Below are 16683 nucleotides of genomic sequence, written 5' to 3'. Positions count from 1 at the left end.
AGCAAATATAATATCAAAGAAAGCTTGATAAACCGGAGGATAAGAACTCCACCACTTTATCGGTCACTTTCTCAAAACGGCAACCCGCAGGTTGGCGTGATGGGCGACGCCTTAGGGTGAATTTTCGACATTCAAGTCAGCAGCGCCAGCCCCTTTCCATGACTCTCCAGCGATTACACAAGAGTTTCCGACATTAAGACAGCGCACCGTGAGGTTTTTAACATGATATACCCCATTGCTAAGGCTTCTCTCGGAACCCTTCAGACTTTAGTCCGGCGTTCTTCTCATCAGGCGATTTCGCTATACACCCGATGCGCCACCAACAAATTGCATTGCCGTCATTCGCTACGAGAAGTTATTATGAGTAAAGGTGCTAAGCCAGTGGCATAAATACTTTCGTTATTGGCCAGTGGCACAGCCTCATAAAAATGTATTTGAGAACCAAAATACCATTAATATTTTCTAGCGCTTCAAATATTAAAATTAACCCTTATGTGATGATTGACCGATAACTCACAGATTATACGAAGGAGGTTTTTTTACAACCTCCAATATCTCAGCAAATACACCATACAAGCGACAGGTGGGTACTGCCCAGGTAGAGCAATTGCGCGTCCTCCGCACCACACCCTCACGCCATTTCTGACTGTAAATTGTTAGTTTTTACGTTAGTAGCAATATCATTAACACGTTTATTTTTTTACAGTGTCTTAATTGCAACTGCGTCATTAACGCTATTTTTTACACTGCCTCAATTGATTCTCCAAATTTACACTGCGGAGAGACAGCCAGAAAACTCGAAGCCTACCTTCAGCATTGACATGTCTTGACCTAAATGGTGATAAAAGAGATTTTTGTAATGCACTGTGGCTAGAGTGTGAAAAACTGTGAAACATTACGTCAACTCCCATTCAAAACAAAAGAAGAGAAATGCTGACTTCTGGAAGTGCTCTGATCCATGACAACGACCGTCATCTCAGCGCTGATGCAGCCCAACTGATCCTTGAGCAATTTCAATGGGACATTTTCGATCACCCGCCGTGCAATGCCGACCTAGTGCCGGGAGACTTCCATTTTTTCGCTGAAATGAAGATGTGGCTTGACGGCAAATGTATTCAAACGAGCGATGAGCTTCTGGGCAAAGGCATAATTCATTGGAAGTCATTGGCGGCAACATTCCATGAAGAAGGTAAAGTAAAGCTTATCCACAGGCACGACCAATACGGTGGTTTCCTATTATTTTTTCATTGCCTAAATCGATAGATTAATACTCCTGGAGTACACATTTCACGCTTTCAGATTTTTAAATGACGATATCTATTTTCCGCGATTAAATGAAAAGTGAAAATTTTCAAGCGCGCGAAAACGCGACGGTTTAGTACGAATGCTAGGAAAAGCCCATGTGACGTCATTCTGGTTCCCGCGGCCGCCGTCTGATGTGACCTTGGGGCGAGGCTTTGAGCGTCGCTACGATTCAGGCTACTAGCAGATAGCGCTTGGCTTAAATAAGGATTATTAATACCCTATCAAACGAAGGAAACTTTCCGACCTTAGGCAATTTTAATATGTGATTATTGAGAGATGTTTCCCTGAGATCTGTGCCTCATGCATACATCGGTAATCTCAGACGATATAAAATTCCTGACTACTAGTATGGCATCTAGGTCCCTGTGACGTCACGTGGAGTGGCATCGCATGGGTGCCAATCTGGCATTTTTCAAATGAGGTTAAATTGACCATTAACATTCGTCTAAACTGGGATTCCTAAAACCAAATAATTTGTGTCTTATGAATACACTAATGGTGGGTAACGAATTGCAATCAATGCCTTTCGTGTTCTTTGATTAAGGAAACTACCCTATGAAAGGACACAAGTGTGCTCAACAGCTAGCAATGAAATAATTTTTGATCTTTTTCCTTTTTAGCTGATTTTCCTTAGTAGCTAAATTATACACGCAAACAGACGATTCTTAAAATGTCCAAACTTGTTCCCAACCAGGCATCACCATAACCTTATCGCAGCTGCAGAGAACCCTTTGTGGGGAAAACCAGAGCTAAGAATGGACTGCATAAACAATTGCATTCATTTTATGCACGAATTTTGGCCACTTTTTTCGTTGCACATGCCCAGCATTTGGGAACATAGCAGGTAGAAATATTGAATACAGGCCTAGTTTTTCATTTATTCCCATTAAATGCCAGGAGAAGCAAAAATGAAACTTCCCAAGAGAAATTTTCCAAGTTCTTAAGGAAATTATCTATATTCAACTAAGTTTGAACACAATCATTCATTCACTATATTACCTTTATGTATCTGTTGCTAAGGCTAGGAATGCTAGGCAGTGGCGCCGACTCCATGGGGCCAGAGGGGGCCCGAGCCCCCTCAATAATTCAAGAAAATAATTAAGTTATATTATGCTTTGTGAAACCACAAAAACATATTGGTGATTTTTATTTCCCATGCTTGACGATAGTTACCTTTTAAAATAAATTCAACAATGAGTGTTGAAACAAATAATCATAAGGTTAAGCAGGTTAACTGAATCAAGTGGTGTGAATCATGGTAGTGTTTCGGTGCTGCGACACACTTTCAATTTAACCTCTTCCTGGGGCAAGACCTCCAATATGGGCCCCCCCAATATTTTTTATAAGTCGGCGCCCCTGATGCTAGGCTACATTGAAACTGTAGGAATCTCTTCATAAAAATACCTCCTTTCACTGGGGTCAGTGACATTTGGGTTAATTAGTTATGATACAAAAATCATGTTTTTCATACATATTCAAGAGAATTTGAACAATAAGACCTAGGCAAGAGCACGTAAGTAGCGCAGGAAAGCACTATGGACCCATTAATGTATTAAAAATATACATTTATGGGGTACGTTTCCACATATTGAGGGAGACATCACTGGTCCACTTTGATTTTCAGAAGACAACTTACCCACCCAAATATATAATTACTCTTTTGTACCAAATTAAAGATATATGGGATAATAATTGCAGCAACTAAATAATTATAAAAAAGACACTAAGTATATGTTTTTCCAAAATTTCTCATACATGGATGCTGTGTGTGACTTCTATATCTGAAAATCCACAGGAGGAAAAGGGAAGGAATTCCTGGTTTCAGAAATCCAAGGTTTAATGTCAGGCAACTACGAGAACACACACAAACCTAAATTACTAGACTTCTAGACTTAAATGACTAGACTTCTAGACTTGCAGGAAGCCCTCGACTAGAAAAAAAAGAATACTCGTGAAAAAATAGAAAACTCATTCTCAACGTACAAAATTTGCTACTAAAAAGGATATAAAAAAAGTCTAAATGTAAATAAGAATGGGATACCAAGTTTTCATATGTCCTGTAGGCCAAACAGCTACAGGTATCCAAAGACGTATACGTACCAGCTGCACAAATTTTTTAGGCTATACTTGATCAGGAACAATATGACACCAGTGATTTGACTTTGAAAAGAAAATTAAAAATTATTCCTACCAACTCAAACAGATGACATCCTAAGGGCTGGTAAGCTAATCCCCGTCACACGCCCAATGAGGTAGTATGTAACTATAGTTAAAATTAGAATCTTTGCTTAATCCCTTCTGATTTGACTAAATTCACATATCTAGAGACCATTTATCAAAATTAACCATAAATATACCGTATTTCTCCGAATATAGTCCCCCCCCCTAATTTTGAGGCTTCAGTTTCGGGAAAAATAAAAAAAATACGCTTGAATATAGTCACCCCCTTTCCTTTTACCACAGGCAATTTTGGGAAAAAAGGGGGGACTATATTCAGACATATACGGTACATTTCTTGGGAATTCATCAACACGTTCTATTACGTGAGTTATCTACTAGCTTGTAGAAAAACCTCTACTACAGACTCTAGGAATCAACTCTATAATATCAGATCAGCTATGAAGGGCCAAGACTCTGTTTACCTCCTGATTCATGAATCATGGAAACTACACACAAAATAGCAGGATAAAACAAATACAAAGCAATGGACTTAAGGCTTGCTCAATACATCTACTATCTAAGTCTTGATTTTGAAACACAGAGCACAATTTTAAACTGAAAGAACTGTCACTACATGCGATTCCTAGACATGATAAGCCCAAAGTTTATTTTTCTTCCCCAAATTTCCACCTTAGAAAATAATTCCAAAGACATTCCCTGGTTTAACTATTATTTTATTTTGAGAAAACTCAAGCATTCACATGAATCAACACTCTCTCCATAAAAAAGTCCATGTCTCAATAAGAGAATAAAGGCTATTTCTTTATATATATATTTATATATAATATACTTAATATTGAAAACCATTTTCTCTTAATATTATTTCTATTTATCTGGAAGCCTAAACACACAGATGTACCTCCAATCAACAAATTCTACAACACATAAGACAATAACTTGAATTATTAAACAAAAGACTTACAATCCAAAATATTAAGGTGGGCCATGCATTCAACACAGAATGAACTTCAATGGGCATTTAATGAAATATGAAATAATTTAAAGCAGAATAGGTGTGTCTGTACCACTGTGTTTCCAGTATAAGCCTAAATTCATTTTCAAATTACATCATACCAAACCAAGGTGCTCAGTTGCAGATGTTGCTTACATGTGCCAGTGGTGTGTTGGTAACTGCTAAATGGATAGGGACAGCAATCATAATTTCCACTACAAATTATCAGTTCTTCATTAGAATTCACAAACACATGCCCAAGACCTACTCAACATATCACTTTCAGGAACTTTTAACGGCTAAATGATAAACATTCATCATGTATATCCTAAATTCAATAAAATTAACCAATCATGTATCTGTTCAAATAATGGGAGCTAAGGTTTTGAAAATTTAACCCAAATACACATAATTATAAACAAAAAGTAAGGATTTTATTTTTCATGCCAAGATTAACCCACTTTAGTGCAGCAAATGAACCTCATAGAACCTGAAAAACAGGTCAGCGTGCCAGTAATTCTCATAAAAACTCAATTGCAGATTTTTTAATTCCTACAAGAGTGCAATGCATGTGTTTGCAAATTGATTTTTGACAATGTGTCTGTATTGTACATCGCTAGAGACGATACAATTGGACATTCAATATTGTTTCCATACATATGTATATTAGACAGCATATTGCAAATGCACTATACAGAATACAGTTACTTATATACATGTGAAATAATTACATTATTTTACATTTGCCTTCTTTACTTTTTAGTATTGGAAATTACTCTTTAGCGGAAATTTTAATGATTTTTAACTATCATACCCTCATTGGTGAATGTGTTGGCTTATGAAAGGTCGCAGAATTTTTGTTTACTTCTACACAAGCTTAAATCCTTAAGAGAAGTCACCCCAAAGGAAAAGAATTCTTTTTCACAATAATTGTTAAGGAGATCAACTGCTTTGTAAAAATTGCATTACAACATCCTAAATATAGAGTGATAAATAGTGAGGACATTATGATGTAATCTACTTTGATATAATAGAGTGAGGCTTCCTTAATGCCTAAAGATAGGTTGGGCCATCATAAAGTAGTTACCAAAAATCTTCAGGATTTAAGTTGACTGTTACTCGTGCTCATTATGTCACCTTCATTTTGCTATTTTCTTTCATTATTTACTCTATACATTTCATACAACCAAGACACCAAAACATTAATTGCAAATCCACCATGCCATTCACTTGCGCACTGCTTCACACAATTCGATGATTTACAAGACTCATCAAGACACACTGTCCATTGTCAATGATTAGCATTGTTACCCATTTATTAGAATGGAGGAAGTCACTATTGCAAATGATTATCACATGCTATAATTCGCATAGAAATTGGTGTCACAATAACTATTCAAATGTCTAACGGTGTTAAAATACTTATGAACTCTACTCAAATCCTATCACTTTCTTGCAGCCTCTCAGAATAATCATAAGCAAACTTACCAACTACACACTTGAACGATTTGACCAATCCACTTCTTACATTATGTTATGATTTCCACTCTCACTGACACCATTTGCAAGCACCTCAACAAATCATGAAGATCAAGAGCACACACTACAATACAATGGGCCATTCCAAAAACACCCCAAGATCACAAGGATTTTCCATGGTACAAGCACACATTTGAATGAAAAGCTCTTTAAACAACCATCTCTGCAAGCACTCAAAAATTATTTGAAATATGTCCCTATTTGATAAGCATGACTTGCCTTTTTTCGTGAAAATAAGTAGCTTAATATGCAACAAATTGAAATACACACCAAAATTCTTACACAGCCCTTAGCAATGTTTGAGGAGTTTCTCAAACCCACAATTGCTGAATTTGTCGACATACATTCACCACATTCATACTTAGGTTAATTAGCAAGTGCACACATTCATTCAGACAAAATGAAATCCCATTATCACTTAAGTCACCTTGGATTACACGAGTGTTTTCAATCATTCACGACCTCAATTTTTTTTTCAATTGGCTAACCAGAGAATTTTTTTCTGCAAAGCAAAATATCTCCTACTGCTGCTATCAAAAAAGTTTGTCATATATCTCAGCATTCTGACAGATGGGACTGCCCTCATGACTAAAAACAGGAGGGGCAAGGTGGACTTATGGTCAACTATGAATTTGTATGGTGATATAAGTATACTCCTCCCACAGCTATTCAATTTTTAACATTTACAGCCCAGCAAGTTAACATGAACTTTAATAAGGCTCAGTCTTAAATTTTATTGGAGTCCATTTAAGATCTTAATAAAAGAGGTAGATTTTTAAAGAATAATAAGGAAGCCTAAGAAAATTAGTTAACTTCTGGGAGAAAAGAAACCAAATATATTGTAGCCAAGAACTGTTTCTTCTTTTTTGAGAATAAGAAAAAAAATCATAACCCATTTAGGATCCACTTCTAAACCTACTTTATCACATTAACTGCAGCAAAATTTTCTAAAACCCTCAATTACAAAACTTACATGGCTTCAACAATAGCGACTGCAAAAAGAAATAATGAGGGAGAATACAAAAACCAATACCGTGTGGAAATCCCAACCTTTTTCAAATTCCATGGTTTTGGTATGTCACAATCCCCTTTGATGAAAACTTCTGCTCAGGTGTCACAAGAGGCAAAGTGCCCACCAACAACTTGCCTATCCAGTAATGTAGGTCAAGCAACCACTGGTTCAGCATTTAATTCACATATTTCGGCGCTTGAGTCCGTCTCCATGGGAGAGTCTCCCGAGCCTGAGGCTGAGTTGGTCCCACTTCCATTCGCTCCTCCTGATGCATTGGTAGTTGATCCCCCATCCGAAACGGCACCACCTCCATTGCCACTCCCACTCACACCAGTCCCTGGCGGCGTGGAATCACGACCAGCCACCTGAAGTTCTGCAACTGCACCAGCCGTTGGTGGTTCAGGCAGAGGCACCATTCCAGGCACATTAACAGAGGCTGAGTTTCCCATTGATATGGAAGAACAATTAGATACAGGAATCGTGGCAGTGCCAGCACTGACAGGTATAGTACTACTATCAGCATCCATTGCTGATGGAACATTAGAATTGATTGCTGCTGAATTCTCCCCCACTTCGGCAGATTGAGCATAGTTAGCTCCTGCAACAGTGCCACCCCATTGGCTGGATGAAGTGCTGGAGCCAGACAGTGCCGCAGAGCCATGGGAATAGGGTGCGGCTCGAGCCTCGCGCCTAGCCCGCCTCCTGGCTCGTCTTTCTTCCATGATTAGCCGGAGCTGTTCCATCTTTCCTCGTGTAGCTTGGTTTTCCCGGGAGAGTTCTACCGACTCCTCTTCATCATCTGGAGCAAAAATAATAAATGTTGGGTAAGAAACAGGCAAATGTAAATGAGCATACACAGGATATTCGCATACGTTGATTTTACTTTTCATAATACTGTTCAGTTCCAAATTTGAATTTTATAACCTAGTAAGCAAGTACAATAGTGGAGGAGGAGCTTTACTGTTAAAAAAAATAAATATGTATTAGGTAAAGATGGGTCGAATAGGATTTTTCTCGAATTTGAATACCGAACACGATTACCTAATTTTTTCCCGAATACCACACTTGAATGTTGAATACTGCATTTATAAATATTGTTTGTGTGTATTTTTCCACAAATTTTAAATGCAAACATTAATAAAAATGAAAAAAAAAACAAATCCGAACACTTTGCAAGTCATTCTACTTCAATAAGGTTCCTAAATCCTAATGCAACTGTCATCCATGATAACATCAAACTTGCGAGCATGGCAAGCACCGTGCAATTATTTTGTTTTTTATCATATCCATATTGGAGGTTATATTACCAGCAATGCTTTACTGCGTTTATTGCAAACTTTATCTTAAATAAAGAACTGACAATTACTTATAAATTAAAATATGCAAAATGTAAATTTCGTCATACAACTGTGTCATAAAAGGAAAAGCCAATGTCACGTGCATTTGAAAGTATGCATGCATTCTTCTTAATGTTGTTCCCATGGAGTCATCTGCATTATACATATTTTAATGCTTGATTTTAATGTTTAGTTTTCATGAACTGAACCAACATATCGTGCAGACCTTCATGCAAGACCCAACCATTGTCGACAGATTTAATTGGAATCACAGATCATCTGTGCTCTGTATACGAAATTCAAATAATTGATAACTTCGTGTCATCGAATATCGAATAGTGAAAGAAGCTCATTATTCGAGGAAGAGGGTGATTTACTATTTGAATGTCCCATCCCTAGTTTTAAGGCAATATTTGCATTTCACATTAGATAAAGTAAATTTTTATATGTTTAACCCACATTCAATTTTTCTAGCACTGACATTCACCAGGTTACACCACTCGTTCAGTTCTGACCAATCATGGCAAAAAGATATTTTATTCCAGTTAGATACCTAATAAACATTGTTCCAATAGTTATGGCAAGACAAATTACCTACAAATAGCATTTTTTTAAACAAATGACATGTGTCCACCTTAGCTTCGTTCAAATGAGGATGCATTTGCATGGAATGGGAACAAAAAACTTAAAACATCAACACCTTTCACAATGTCACACATCTCCAAAATATCAGCAGGCATAATTTTGATAGCAAACCCAGTATCATTGCTGATAAATGGGTAGGTATTCATATCATAGATTTTTCATTCATGAATATGTATTTGTGCTCCAATATAATTTAGATAAGTTTTCATGCTTTAAAGAATAATTGACCCGAGGTTAAAAGATACATGGAGACTAATTTGAATGACTGTTGGGCATGAATATGAGGTTTGTCGAAAAAGATAAAGTCCTCAATGAGTTTAATGCACTATGGGAAAGTTGAGGGGGTTAGGATAGCAGAGCCTCTCTGGGACTTGTAATCAAGTAGCAAATATGAATCCATTCTATCTAATTTCAAACTAAAAACTTCTAGTTAAGATATATTAAGTGTGCCTCTTTCAATAGAACCAAGTATTAATTCCAAAATTCCCAAAAATGCATTAAAACAATTTAATTTTCAAGGCTCAACATAAACTCCTGTGAAATATTCACTTTACCAGTTCGAAGTTCGTTGCTGACAAGTGAGGAAAGAAATTTGAGGCCACTTATTTCACATCATATTCCATAATTCATCATAATCCAAGAGTCCATGGATTTCAATAAATCTATAGAATCATATGGCAGCTCTTGAGTTTCAAACTCACACTAACAGTAGATATCTAAGATTAAAATATGCAGGCCTCGGTGGCGGTGGGTTTAAGTCCTCGCCTGTCAAACAGGAGGTCGCGGGTTCGAGTCCCGCCTGGGTAAATTACCCCTATCCAGAGCATGCTTTTTTGTGTACGTTAAATTGTTAACATGTTAATAACCCTGATGTAAAAGGCCATATAGAGCTATTTTTGGTGGTAAGGAAATAATATATAAGTAAAATATTTCTTACATTTAAATATACTGAGGAATATCTGAATTGTGCATTCATCTGTATCCAGAAATGAGCTATATAATAAGCTTAAGAGTTTGCAAATTTCAGAACCCAATCGTCTCCGCCAAGTGAAATCCAATATTAAAAAACATACATAATAGCAATTGAATAGGCACAAAAGAAGATAATTTTTGCCAAGGAGCACTAAGTGGAAGCCATTATCCAAATGCAACAACTGGTCAAACCTTGCCATGTGCGAGATAGACTATTATCCTTCCCCTGGCAGTGGTTGGGGTACTCACTGGTTTTCAGGCATTTGCTTGCTACTTTTTCCAAAGAATATGTCCTGAACTACACACACCTCATCCCTCATTATCTATGTTACCCAGACAGGTAGGAACAATGATATGGCCAATAAATGGAGAAGGGAGGGAGATAAACGGGTTTCCGACCACCTGCAGGTCTCTTGCACACAGGATTTCTAGATCACTCCCTCTGTCCTCAAACCCTCGAAACTCTCCAACTACAATTTTCGGTATATTTTGCCATGGGAAAGCAACTCTAGTAAAAGGTACTATACTATGGCTCAAAAATGATTCCCCACCAATGTAGTGGGGCCACATATGCAAGCAGACTATGCTTGATTTACTCTACTTCACCATGCTATTCCAAGGTGATGCCAATGTAGATCGAAATGCCTGTACAGTAATTTCATATGCTCTCAACTATGATCACAGATATCTACTGCTAACGGAAAAATAAAAATTAAAAAACACACAACAAGAAAAAGTGAACTCTCAGTACCCTATCACTTGAGTGAAAACTGAACAAATATGCTTGTTGGTGTGCTACCCAGCAACAAAAACCATAATTGACCATGGAATGACCATAATTGAGCTGGAGTGGTTATTATGGTGGAAAATTAATTGCTTTATCTCATACAAATTCTGGGAAATAAATTAAATACAGGCATCCCCCGAGTTACGTAAGAGATGCATTCTGGCAGACTCGGCGTAAGTCGAAATTTACGTAAGTCAAACCTTTGCATTAGTGCTTCAGAGATTTTGATCGGCGCAGTGAAATTCTCAGGGGAGAAATGCGCGGTAAATTCTCGGTGAAGTTTAATTCAATTCACTGCCATATTAATGAACTCTTCTACATATTCTTACGTTATTAGATACAAAATCGATAAACATTAATATAGTCTGAGAGTTAGCATCTCGAGCATTGCCAATCAAAATGCATAATATTATTCCCCGAGTTCACCGATCGCGTGGATTCGGGAAAGTACGGTATCACAACGCTACATTACTAAACTGAATACTTAAATTGATTCATTATGTTAACTGCAATCTAAGCAGTGGCGCCGACTCCATGGGGCCTGAGGGGGCCCGAGCCCCCCCTAAAAATTCGATACAGATGTGAGGAAAAAATGTGTCAGGCCAGTCAATTTTCCCCGGAGGATCCAGATATCGAGATTCAAGTGATCAGGGTTCTAATGTTGATCATATGACTTTTCTAACATGCTTAAAAAACTTAAAATTCACTACTTATAAAATTTACCGAGGCAACGTCCTCGGTTTGGGCCCCCCCAATATATTTTGTAAGTCGGCACCCCTGGATCTAAGGGCCCATAGAATGCATAGTCTACCTACCTTTAATCATTATATCTTCTGCCTTTTATATATTACGTTGATTGATGAATCTGGTGGTTTCACTGTCACAGTTAATACACGTAGGAAGGGTGTCGAGGGTTACGAGCAAATTACACACAAAAAATACCAGTAAATTACCATATTCATAGATACATTCAAACGAACATACACTCAATCTTTCACGCACGCAAACATACTTTCATTCTCTCATATCTCAATAAAATAATGTGAAAATATCATCATTTGAATATTTACTTCGCTGGAAACCTCGAAGAGTATTTCCAAAGCACGAAGCTAATTAAAAGTGAGCTTTTATTCAGCCAACTCAGTCATTAACGTGCAACAAAGTTAGTGGGGAAAAGCTTTCAATTACGCAATATTCATTTAAATTTGCACACAATATGAGAGAATGAGAAAATGCAGCTTAATAAAATCTTTGCAAAATACAACACGGTAACCGCCAGAAACATGTAAACAATTACGCAATTAATATCGTGTGTCAACTTTTTCTTAACTTATACGCGGCGTTCATTGCCAACACTCAAAGTTTCAATGCCGTTACGTGGGTACAAAACAATTCTTTTCCGCAATAAAGAAGCGATTTTTCTACAGAAATTAATGAAAATTCCTTCGAGGAATGACAAAAATGGGCCACTTTGTTATGTTTAGCATGTACAAAACACGGTAACTATTCCATATTTTTTATACCATAGGTTGTACGAGCGAATATCTACTTCTTTGCGCTCGCATTCGAAAATTAACGTAGTCATTTGAAATACAGTTATCACTTACGTAAGTACAGATTTACGTAAGTCGAGACATACGTAACTCGGGGGATGCCTGTAGGTAAAATAAGCATACCATTGGACATTTACACCTGTTACAGTGTTAAATCACTGAAAAAACTGTGTTGCGGTCACAACGGGGAATAATAAACCACAAGAGATGAAGCTAAATTACCAGCATAGCAATTGTCGAGCCACTCCAAACTTATTCAATGCATAGTACATTCTAAATAGCATGTTCATTCCTCAGCTGATGAAAATTCTTTACAAAGGTTAAAATAAAATGGTTTTCTTTTGAGAATCACCCAATCTCAAGTGGACATTCCATAACTATCACAATGGGTTGTGATGACATTTTCTTACCCATCATCTCAGGTCGACTGCTACTTCCACTGGCAGATGATGTCGTATTTCCTGAAGAATGACTTTGAGCTGAAGGGGAAGGTCCAGGCGTCTCAATGGTTATTGTATGACCTTGCCGAGCATGACGACGATATTGAGGAGTAGCACACAGGAGGTCGTTTAATATATGAATAATTGTGCTAATATCTCTCTTCGGCCGTCCAAACTTATCCTGCAGAGCTGGATTTAATGTTCCTGCACGGTAAACAAGATTGAGAAACTTAGAATGATAGAACACCATGGTTAGCACGGTCACAAACTTTATTCACAAATAAAAATTGAGAAAATTATATAATTAAGTAATATACATCTCAATGGCAACTAGATAAAAGGGGATCAAATATGATCCATGGCTAATGTTAAAAGAAGGAAAAACAAAAAGGTGAATGCAAAACAAGGTTGCATTCCATGACAACTAATTAATGGAATACAGAGCATGATTTAACTTACATTCTATTACAATATCTAAATGCCATTTGAATTACACAAATAATTAACAAATCAATAGAATTTTTTAGAACCTGATAATTGATACATGAGATTTTATATTAATATAGTTGTAGAGGGCCATCTGAATCCAAGAAAAAGTAGAGAGAAACACGTGAGGCCACATCAATAGATTTTATTAGAAGAAAATTCTTAAAGGAAGTACATAATAATATGCAAAAGGTTCCCTATTTATCTACATTAAAAAACTAATTTCATTGACAGAAAATTAATTACCCTAAACCCATCATATCATTTTATTTGAAACAACCATGACATTTCATACTTATTGGGTTTAATCTATGAACAAAAGGCACTAAAATTAGGTTAGCACAAAACAGCATTAAAAAGTTGAGTAAGCTTCCTAATTGATCTTACATGTTATTTACAAAATAGAGGCATGGTTACTTCTTTCAGATTCAATTAATAAGTACGAGTCAAATTCAATTATTCCCATAAACTTAAGAAAACGAGCTTTTCAAATGACACACTAAATGAAGAGCATGACATTTTATTTTTTAGCATCGTGTCATTGTAAAATGTATAATACTACTACGAGCAGCAATGCTTCATTCAAAATGACAGGTACAATACATGATTCAGACAACACCTGAGGCAATTCATATATTAATGGTCCATGTGAGATTCAACCAGGGAAGGAAATGAACCTTCGCATATAAATGAAATAATCATTTATATATATCATGTTATAAAAAAACAGGGGGAAATTTTTTGCTTGAAAGTGTGCATGGACAGATTCTTCAATCAAAGAATAGTTTTAATCTACTGAATCTACAATGGTAACTCAAAGTTTCATCAGGTAATCTCACGACAAAGTCACATGCACTAAAGAACACATCTCACAATTGATGATTACTTTATGTTTTTAGTTCTGAATGGTTGAGGCACTAGTACTTCAATATTTAGATTTCAATTTTTTAAGCAGATGACAGACAGAGAAAGGGAAACCATATTAATTTCAAGAATTGATTAAGAGAGCAAAATATTTAAAGCCATCAAAGGTAACTATGTAATAAAATTTAATGACTGACCTGAGAAGGTGCCTGAATAAACACCCTTTCCATGGTGGTGCATACTTTCAATTATAGCTCCCTGGCGACGACGGTTGGCACTCGATGTACTTTCCTAAAAAGAGAGAAGTTATGCTTCAGCACATTTTTCAGTAATAAAATTTGATGACACATGAAAAACAGCAATGACAAAACTAATAGCAGAGCTGGAGCAGAATATATTAATAAATCATTCTGCTTAAGTGCAAAGGCAAAGAAAAAGGGAAGTTATACAAGCCTCTGAAGCTATTAAAATTAATTCTGACAGAATTGTCAATCACTTAGAACCCTAAAATTAATTCTAATGTTTAAGACACAAGTAACACAGGGTTTCACTTTCTAAATTTAGTGATGTTTCACTACAGCACAGAAGAACAGCCCCGAAGTAAAATCTAGCATGATTATCACTTGACTGATAACAGCAACTTGAGCAATAATATGAAACAATTCATGAAAGTTCTAAGGAAAAGAAATAATGTTTTTTTGTCACTTGCAGCAGTGTTGCCTAAAATGAGTCAAATCTGTCAATTTTACGGCTTCTTTTTTTTCTAACAGTTTTCTAATATTCTATAAAAACTGTACTATGGTCATATAAAATTAACCTAGGTAACAATAGGTAATAAAATTAACCTAGGTAATAATGCACATACTACAAACATATTATGATACGTTTCTTTTGGCAAGCTAAATACCAGTGACCAATTTTGGTTCAAGTAACATCATCTTCAGGAATACCTTATTATAGCCACAACTACAAATAATTCTAAGAAATATATTCTAATTGGCCACATTAAAAAAACCTGCTCCTATGGGTTCATAACGAATGTAAAGGACGTGAAAAATCAAAGTCTAGCTAGTAATACCTCATGGGAGATAAAATGGTTGCAACGGTTTCATCAATCAAAACATTAATGCCAAAAATCATCCATTTTTGGGGTAGAGCCTCTACTAAGTTAATTAGGCGCGACACATTAGTATATATGAGACACTAGCTATATACATGACGCCCGGATTAAAGGAGTTGATTCATTAGCTTTGGAAAAAAAAACATTTTTCTCGTAGATTGGGAGGTTATTTCCATTTTTAGGGGAATTTCCATTTTTTTCCCAATAACCGCCACTCGCCACTTACGGCTCTCATTAACGCCTAGACTACGTTTCAGGGCAATTTTGTTTAGTTCTACGCAAATCCGCAACTTAACTGAAACAATTTCCTTGCGATACCCCGAGCTGGCGAAATAGCTCCACTAAATGACAACTTGCCTTTCGGTTCCAAAAGCTCCGCAAGCCAAGTACCCATGCTCTGGAGCCAATGGCCTTCCCAAAGCGGGGCTCAGTGGTATGCCCTGTTGCCATATCGCTCCAGGCTGGGCACCGAGAAAAAACTTGCTTGAATCGCACATTCACTGCCCGGTATGCTCATACGAAGAACAAATGCATTACCTAAACTAATATTAACGTGCCAAGGATCCAAATACAAATCATGAAAGAATCAATAAATAGATACACCCGACAATGCTTACTTTATGACAGAGCACCTTCGCCACACAATTGCAAAGCAAACTCGGAAAATACGGGGAAAGGGATAGAAGAGAAAAGGAAAAAAGTGAGAAACGATTTACTGTAAGGTCAATCTACAAACGGCAATGAAATATCAGCTGACAACAATCCGTTAAACTATTGCTTAAAAATTTTCTTCCGCTGTTTCCAAAGCGGGTAAAAAATGAATACATGATGGAAAAAGCCTCTTTCGTTATTGCGAAATATTTATTGCAAGAATATAGTTACAATTCATGCATCATTTGATACGTAAATGCATCAATTGAAGATTCAAAATATCTTGAACTATTTGCTAATTAACACGACGGCTATAAAAATAAAGTTGGGATTTCGAACTATTCTGAACTATATAGTTTAACTTCTCTTAGAAACTAATGCACTAGGAGAGGTATGGGGTTCACATTCCTAGTATAGACTAGCCGCTGACATCAACATGTTTTCTAAACTTTACATCTGTACCTAACGGTTGCCATTCCAGAGAATAAAATTATAAATTATGCGTTAATCACCATCTTATAAAGTACCTACCAATTACGTTCTCGTGCTATGGGGTATTAGATAAGGAAGTAATGTATTGGTCCAGGTAATACCAAAACTCACTGGTCGTCTGATGAATACAGCCAGAGCATTTTTCTACAATAAAAGGTCTCAAAAACACAAAAAAAATAATTTTAAATCATAATAACCAATGGAATGGAAACAAAAAAGAGTTTCTGCTAAATGAATAATACAAACTCAATTTTAAAAAATCACCAAATCCCTTCGTCAGCTGGGTTATAGGATATACGAATTATTCA

At 36.5% G+C, this 16683-nt stretch overlaps 1 protein-coding gene across 3 annotated transcripts in view; it reads right to left on the bottom strand.

Moving 5' to 3' along the window:
- Positions 1–4182: 4182 nt before the first annotated feature.
- The window catches only part of LOC124166931 (midnolin), an 87992-nt gene continuing 75491 nt past the window's right edge, over positions 4183–16683 (bottom strand). For all 3 annotated transcript variants that reach the window (XM_046544648.1, XM_046544655.1, XM_046544664.1), the window contains 3 exons: positions 14310–14403; positions 12733–12966; positions 4183–7827 (listed from right to left, as the gene is read on the bottom strand). In XM_046544648.1, coding sequence (XP_046400604.1) covers positions 7181–7827; positions 12733–12966; positions 14310–14403 — 975 coding nt within the window. In that variant the 3' untranslated portion in view covers positions 4183–7180. The remainder of the gene's footprint in view (positions 7828–12732; positions 12967–14309; positions 14404–16683) is intronic.

The sequence above is a fragment of the Ischnura elegans genome, chromosome 1 (assembly GCF_921293095.1).
Source record: "Ischnura elegans chromosome 1, ioIscEleg1.1, whole genome shotgun sequence".
Lineage (NCBI taxonomy): Eukaryota > Metazoa > Arthropoda > Insecta > Odonata > Coenagrionidae > Ischnura > Ischnura elegans.
The sequence above is the reverse complement of the archived record's forward strand: the minus strand, read 5'-3'. Positions and strand labels throughout refer to the sequence as shown.